Below are 8,502 nucleotides of genomic sequence, written 5' to 3'. Positions count from 1 at the left end.
GGCAGCACCGCAAGGGCTCGGAATGGACGTGGGAGCCCGAGGAGGGAATGAGAGAGCACTACCCAGAGTTGTTTGCAGAGACAGCAGACTTCGAGGACGAAGTCTAAGATAAGTGGGAAAGAATTGTAGTGCCCCATTTATTGTATGTATTTGATCTATTTTCATATATATCAATTGTATTAGTAACTCAGTGAGTGGCTGCCTAACTCGTCGAGTAGATGAGAGGTTGGGACGTGGGTTTAAGTAATCTACCTGCCGAGTCCGCGCTTGGACTCGACGAGTAGGCCAGTCTGGATGAAACCCTAATTAAAGGGTTTGCACCCTATTTAAACAACATTATGAGCTTCAGGTCCAGCCTCCATCACCTCCAGAGCATTACTTTCGAAACCCTAATTCCCTTTTGGCAAACTTGATCTTTCTTATTGACTTGGAGGGGTTTTGGTGCATTGTGTATCTAGTAGAAGAGTTGGAAGGAAGAAGGATCAACTGAGAAGGACTAGATCCAGGAGCAACATCAGTTTCTTTTCACTTTCAGGTAATCAAGCTCAAAACTTGACTTGTGGTTTTATAGATTTTCTCCTTTGCCCCTTTATGGAGTTTTGGGGTCAATAAGTTTGATTCTTAAGACTTGGACGTCCCAAGTCGATTCACCTTTAGATCTAGACTCTAGAACCAAGTTCATGGCATAAAGATGCAAGCTCTATGGCCATATTAGCCCATGCACTTCTTTATACCTCTTTTTGGGTCCTTAAAGCTTATACTTCCATGCATGCACGTAAAGTTCATAACTTTATGTGTTAGATCGACCTTAGAAGCCCAGATCTATCTTTTGGATAAGGATTGTACATCAGGAATCGAGTTATAGACTTGGACAATGGGTGGATCGACGAGTTGTTCTTGGAACTCGATGAGTCCGGGAATTGAGTCCCCAATCTATTGTGGTTCAAAGGAGCCCAGTTGAGTGTTAGCAGAGGTTTAGAAAGGTCCCAAGGAGTGTTTCGACGTTTTAAGATTTAGCCATAATCTGGAAACCATGGGACTCGATGAGTGTAAGAACACACTCGGCGAGTCCAAGCAATCTCCGTACCCACAAGATCAGACTCGACGAGTTGTTCATACAAATCGACGAGTCATAGTATGGACGTGTTCATATGATGAAGGAGGACTCGACGAGTTGTTCATACAACCCGGCGAGTCAAATGAAGGTTGACTAGATGTCATTATAGAAGGGGAACTCGTCAAGTCTTTGCTAAACTCGACGAGTAGAGTCAGATAGAAGGATAAAAGAAAGGAAAGGGACTCGACGAGTTGGCAGCCCAACTCGGCGAGTCAGGTCAACTGGAAGTCGACTTTTACCAGGGCTAATATGGTTATTTTACCCTAAGATTAGTTATCAGTGTTTGACTAAGTATCTTTATGGGGATTGTAGTCGGGGAGTTACCGGAGCAGCAGTCAGACAGTTCCCGATCAACATTTCAGCAGTAAGCCTTACAAGGTGAGTTTCCTTCCAGTAGGAACTGTTCTACGGCCACAATGCCAACCCGTTAGATAGTAGCAGTTCAGTATGCTTGATGTCTTCGTGATTTAGGCATGTCTATGTGTTATGAGTTCCGGACTGTGTTCTGATGCAGTATACAGTATATGTGTTTATGTCATATGTTATGATTATGTTATGTTATGATCAGTCAGTTCTAGACTTCGGTCCGACGCAGTGGGCAAGGCCCTAGTCAGTTCCGGACTTCGGTCCAATGCAGAGGGGGAGACCCTAGTCAGTTCCGGACTTCGGTCCGATGCAGGGGGCAAGGCCCTAGTCAGTTCCGTACTTCGGTCAGATGCAGAGGGCGAGGCCCTAGTTAGTTCCGGACTTCGGTCCGATGTAGTGGGCAAGGCCCAAGTCAGTTCCAGACTTCGGTCCGATGCAATGAGCAAGGCCCAGTATGTGTTTTATATGTTATTGTATGGTATGTGGTAGTTTGGGGGAGCTCACTAAGCTTCGTGCTTACAGTTTCAGTTTTGGTTTCAGGTACTTCAGCTAGCAAGGGGAAGGGCTCGGGATGATGGCATGGCACCCACCATAGTTTTAGCCTGGGAGCTAGACTCTGATATTTTTGACATGATTGGACATCAGTTGTGATATGAGACATATTTTATGACATTTTGAGACGCACGACTTATGGTTTTATTACATGATATTTTGATATTATGGTTTTAGTAATGTTTTCAAACGAAATTTTTGGCTCGTATTTTTGGGATGTTTCATTCTGTCTTATACTTCCTTTCCAAAGACTCCCATAGTTCCTTAGCAGTTGCAACTTTACAATAAACATTGTATAGTGCATCAGTTAGCCCATTCAACACATAGTTACAGCACAGAAATTCTGAGTGCTTCCATGCATCCACTGCATTCACATTTTGAGTATCAGCCTGCCCCTCAACAATTACAGGAGCATTTTCTGTTAGGAGCCGAGCCAGGTTCAAGGTGGTCAAGTAGAATAGCATCTTCTACTGCCACCTCTTGAAGTTCAGACCATAAATTTTTTCAGGTCTCTCAACATGATTAGCCATGAAGTTTGGAATCGGTGCATTTGGGTTGACAGCAGGGGTAGCACTAGCAGCAGGAGTTCCAGTAGCAACGGGAGTTCCGAACATTCTGAAAGAGTCGTAAGCACAGTTAAATAGATTACAGGAAAAGATCAATACAAAATCGATAAAAGAACAGAAAACGAAAGTTTTAGAACAAATAGTAAATTTGTTTAAGACTGTTAGTGTAAGGAGTTCGTTTTCCTCTTGAAAGTTTCCTGGAAAGAAAGGTTAGTAGCAAAACGTGGTGGTTGAGGCTCGAGTTGGCAAGGGTACAACAACCTTAGCAATGGTGTACTGCCGGATATTTCACTGCCTGAGGGACCAAAACTATCAAGTTTAGGGTATTCGTGTCTGCAAGTCGCGCCCATACACGAGTTCGGTGGTGTTTTTGGTCTACGAAATCCAAGATTTGCACCCCCCCCCTGCGCGCGAGTAGAATTATAGTAAACCCATAAACACAAGCTTATAAGTCTTACATGCATTCAAGCTTATAAACCTTGTTGAGTGTGATCTTTCTACCAATGTGGGACTCATTTCCACATTCATCCCTTTTTGCTAAATTTATTCTCAAATACCTTTCTTTGAGTATCGATATCTCATTCACATATACTCCAGTTTGGACATATAATATACTGTTTCGAAGTCCTCGTGGAAGAGAACACAAACTCACTTAGAGTTGGTTTTATATATATATATATATATATATATATATATATATATATATATATATATATATATATATATATATATGTGTGTGTGTGTGTGTGTGTGTGTGTGTGTGTGTGTGTGTGTGTCCAAAGTTAGTAAAAATATAAATATTTATACTAAATTTTCCAACAAAGACCAAATTACATAATTCGGATTTAGAATGACCGCATCCAAGCATTTTTATTTACGCAACCAAAGCCTTGAATTATCCTCCAAAATATCTTATATTTACCATAATCATCCATTAAAGGCTAATTTGTTGTCGAGAGGAAGCTATGGTACAATAATTGAAAAGTTAGCTGCTCAAAACATCAAATAGTCCTCCATGTGGACTTCGACGCCAAGAACCTGACCATGTCCTATTATATTTGTGTAGCTTCTCTTAGTTTCCAAGGCGAACAATCTCGAAAATCTAATACATAAAGGACTTTATAAAATCCATATATCATCCTAATTTTTAATATAGGATCCATTATATAGGTGATAATATGAACTCGTGAAGAAGTTGGTTCATTTAAGAACCTACGTCACCATTTACAAATAAAATGCCAATTAAAAAACATATAGACTTTCAATTCCTAAACCATCACCTTAATCTGGATACTAAATTTTTACCACATTATCCATCTTTCTTTCCCCATCTTCCCCAAGAAAAAAAATATATAAAAATAAAAATATAAAGTGATTTCGGATTCTCAAATAAATTGATAACTCAATATGCTCTAAACATCAACATGTAACAACCGCTAAGACACCCTAACATCGCTTTTAGAAAAATCAACCTTCCACCTGAAAAAAAAATAGTTTTCACTTTCCAATTAGAACGGTTTTTTATGAATTTACAGACAATAAACTTTCACTTGTTTCCATTATTTTAATTTTTTACCGATCGGTAAATCGAGGTAGATAAAAGGAATATTAGTCGTGGACTCGTGGTACACCCCACAATTGAAAGTAAATGTTACACCTTTTGATTATAGATCCCCATGATGTTACTTTTTTGGAAATTTATTTTCAACCATAATACTAAATAAAATCAAAGAAGAATCCACAAAGGAGCTCCGACTTTCCTAAAAAAAAACATAATGTCATCTTCAAAGAATAAATTAAAAATATCCATATCTTCCCGTACCGACTTTGGCAACACAAAAAATATGATGTCCAATAGTCTCCTTCATAGACACATGCAGTTCATCTATTGCACAAAAAATGATCGGTGTAATGTTTGTTTTATGATTAATGTCTAAACAATTTAGACATTTAACAAATTTGAATTAAATTAAATATTTATTATTATTTGATTATTATATAATTATATAATTTTTGTTATTTTGGTTATAAATAAATGTCTTCATATTTATATAATATTGAAATGTTTTAGTTTAAATAATTAAGATATTATTTAATAAAATATAAAATAGTTGTCAACATATCAGTACATTATGTTTATCTTTTTATATGTAATTATAAAAAATAAAAAGTGGATTATAAATTTATAATAAACTGCTAGCTGGTCATGTATTATCTTAAAGCTACGTCATATTAATAGGGTCATTGAAGGAATGTTAGACACAGAGTATTTAAAAGCTTAGGGTCATTGAAGGAATGTTAGACACACAGTATTTAAAAGCTTTTAGCATCTAGCGTTTGATAAAACGTTTCGTTTTGAACAAAAAATCTCGTTTGACACTACAAGGTTTTAACGTTTAATTAAAATAAAATGTTCCAAAACTAAAAGTTATCTCACATAGTGTTTTACAAAACACCACCAACTATCTGTTATCCGCTACCCATTACTAGCTAGTTTTGTCAAACATACCCTTAAATTGCATTGTCTAAGATGATCTTATCTCACACAATATAATATAGTTTCACAAATTTACAAAATGTCTACAATGATTTACAATAATAAACTTATTATTTATTACCATTTTATAAAAAATGGTCTAAAATGTTTCATAAATAAAAACTATACTGTTATTATATAAGACTTTGTTTGATGCGCTGTGTGATAGCTGAAAGGTTAAAAAATTTGCTAGTTTACATATGTTTTTGGTAACGAATTAATTGCGTTGTTGCTAGTTTATATAACAAAAGTTGATAATATATAGCTCTCTCATATTTCATGAAATTCAATAACAGCAACTATATTTTATATCTTATATGTTATAATCTTATTTCCTCAATTAGTACTCACAAGCTTAGGATTCCAAGCCAAACAAACCAACCATTTATTCTCTCCAATTATCGGATTAATCACCCTTCTCTTCAACTCCTCCCTAATCGACCTCTCACAACCACCGTCCCTCTCCATCACAGCCGCCTTCAATGGCGGCAGCGGCGACACCATTTTTTCCGGCCACTCCATATCACCTTCAACAATCTGGTTCACCATTTCCAACACTTGGCTCATTCTTGGCCTCATTCTTGGTTGTTTAAGTAAGCATTTGTTAGCAACAGCAGCCAGCTTTTGTGCAGATTTTAGGGAGTAGTTTCCAGAAAGCCGAGGATCCAAAATCATTTGAAATTTTCGCATGTCTTGAGTGATGTGTGGTCTTACCCAATCCAATAGTTTTTGCTCATTTTTTGGCTTGTTTAGATCCAATGGCCTTCTACCCGTTATAAGTTCATATAAAAACACTCCATAACTCCATACGTCACTTTTGTAAGTGAGTCGCCCTGTTTGTATGTATTCAGGAGCCGCATATCCTACTGTTCCAACTACCTGTTTTGTTTTTATCAAGAAAAATGACATGAATTTGAATATGGCATGTGAGGGCATTATGGTAATTTCACCAAAAAAAAAAAACGTACAGCTGTCGAGACATGGCTAAGACCATCGGAAGGGCCGAGCCTAGCCAATCCAAAATCTGAAAGCTTCGCGTTCCAATTCTCATCCAAGAGAATATTCGAAGATTTGAAATCTCTAAAGATTATCTGTTTCCATAACACAATAATATTTCAACCATTTAATCTCATGATCTAAAATGGTAAAATGCAGTCTGACGAAAGGGTACCTGAAATTCCATTTCTTCATGGAGGTAAGCTAACCCTCGAGCAGCATCCTGTGCGATTTTCAGTCGCGTTGACCATGGAATTGGTGTTTGAACTCTGCTACATAAATGATCTTGAACACTCCTGTTTGGCATATATTCATACACAAGAAGACGTTGAATCCCTCTTTCATCATCCTCAGCACAATACCCAATGAGTTTGACCAGATTCGGATGATCAACAAACCCTAGAACATTCACTTCCGTAATCCATTCCTTGTGTCCCTGAACATTACACAAAAATTAAACAAAAACTACATAAAATCAATTAATCATACATGAAATCCAGAAGAAGAAATCAACCTGCAACCCCCTTCTTCCAAGTTGCTTTACAGCGACATCTATTTTCTTATTCGAACCATCTGTGGTTCGTAGAACAGCCCGATAGACGCATCCGAAACCACCTTCTCCGATTATTAGGGCACGGCTGAAGTTTCTGGTGACGGATTTGAGCTCGGCGAATGTGAATACTCTGATATTATTGTTACTGTTACGACTTGATCTTTGAGTCAAGGTTGTGAATGAAACCCTTGTGGAGGATTCGTTGCTGACGTCAGAGGCGTCAAGGGAAGTGAATCCTGACCCTGATTTCGTTTCATCTTGACCGTTGGATATGGAAGGTGATGAATTGGAGGTAGATTTTATAGTCTTTGTATCATTGGTTTTGTCTCTATGGGAAAAGGAGAAACATCTCATCCCTCTCATTGCCTGAAAAAATAGGGTTGGTTTTGTAAGAATTGACTTTTTTTTTGGACAAATTTAGACATGTAAATGGTATGTTTTTGCAAGAATGATGATCTGTTTGCAAAGAATCACTCGATGCCAAATAAAGATCATCAAGAACATGGAGTCTTTAAGCAAAAGGAATGTAATGTAATGATTACGATAATAATAAGTGTTGATTTTGAGTAAAATGACATCACTAGACATATATGGATGAAGTTAAGTAAAGAATCTTTAAACACTATGTTTTTTATTAATGAAATCATATTTGACTTTTGAATGTTAATAGATCATGGCTTCCATCTTATGAGGTATTTGGTTGTCGATGAGCATGTCATCTCTCGTAAAGGTTATAAATTTATAAAAGTGTTTGACTTGTTAATTAAACTTATAATACTTTTTATATAAACAAATTAAAAGAATATAAAAGTTGCCATCTTGGCCATTTGGATACGACTAAATCATCCATGTGAAGCACTTCTTTTACTTGCTTCGAAACTTCGAATAGTCTTTTTGTATAGTGGGTATAGTTTTATGCTTAAATTGTTAGATGTATGAAAATTAATCAAATTAATCAAAATTACAAACCATAAATTATTATACATAAATAATTAACATTGTGAATAGTTATAAAAAATGTCCTACAGTAGATTTCTTAGAATTTATTTTTATAGGATCAGATCTTCACAAAAAAAATCTTTCATTATATTTACTTTTTTTTTCACCCTAATAACCAATTATTTTCATGGAGATCTGATTTTGAATTGGAATAGTCTACAAAGATGCCAAAACCATAACTGAAATATAAAGAAAGAAATCAAAATCAATGTATGATGAAATAATAAACATCGTGATCAAAACTTAAAAGCCATAGTAAAACAGAGGTAAGAGTTGTTTAATTAGAACTCACAAACGGTTTAATTCCATAGTAATTAAGAAAAAATTACAGAAGATTAAGAAGGAGACGAAATACCTTACGTGATCTGTGTTCAAAATTGTGGCAAATTCACGAACTACAAAGTTCCAAACAAATCCATGTCGAGAGAATTGAAGTAGAGAAAGAAAGGGAGAAAATCATGAAGATGGAAGAAACTGAATTGCATAAATATGGAGAAGTGAATGGAATTGCTAGTGTAGACAGCTGGAATTTAGCTTACCAAACACAAATATGAATTAACAAAGAGAGATAGCAATGAATATTTATATATGAAGTGAAGGTGAGGCTGAAGGAGGGAAAGTTTGTCCATGAAAGCGAGATTTAGAAGAAGAGGACACATGTTAAAACTTAGATACTGCTCCAACTCATTCTCAATCTCACGCACAAACACAAACTACTTATTTGATAAATGGTTTCATTTTTTGTTATAAAAGTAGATTTGCAATCTTCTTCGTCGTGTGAGGTTTGAAGAACTATAGATTGTGGCAATAAAAGAAT

At 36.2% G+C, this 8,502-nt stretch overlaps 1 protein-coding gene across 2 annotated transcripts; it reads right to left on the bottom strand.

Moving 5' to 3' along the window:
• Positions 1-5,388: 5,388 nt before the first annotated feature.
• Positions 5,389-8,384, bottom strand: LOC145069519 (serine/threonine-protein kinase PCRK1-like). 2 transcript variants are annotated; one of them, XM_079016456.1, is made up of 5 exons: positions 8,041-8,384; positions 6,648-7,052; positions 6,309-6,569; positions 6,106-6,228; positions 5,389-6,016 (listed from the first exon to the last, which is right to left on the bottom strand). In XM_079016456.1, the coding sequence occupies exons 2-5, from the start codon at positions 7,047-7,049 to the stop codon at positions 5,474-5,476; spliced, it is 1,329 nt and encodes a 442-aa protein (XP_078872582.1). In that variant the 5' UTR covers positions 7,050-7,052; positions 8,041-8,384; the 3' UTR covers positions 5,389-5,473. The 2 variants fall into 2 exon arrangements, with proteins under 2 accessions (XP_078872582.1, XP_078872583.1); XM_079016457.1 differs by having other exon boundaries at positions 8,046-8,384.
• Between the last annotated feature and the right edge of the window lie 118 nt (positions 8,385-8,502).

This window comes from Lactuca serriola, chromosome 8, assembly GCF_051521515.1.
Source record: "Lactuca serriola cultivar US96UC23 chromosome 8, Lser_US96UC23_V15, whole genome shotgun sequence".
NCBI lineage: Eukaryota > Viridiplantae > Streptophyta > Magnoliopsida > Asterales > Asteraceae > Lactuca > Lactuca serriola.
Note: the sequence above shows the minus strand (reverse complement) of the source record. Positions and strands in the feature narration are given on the sequence as shown.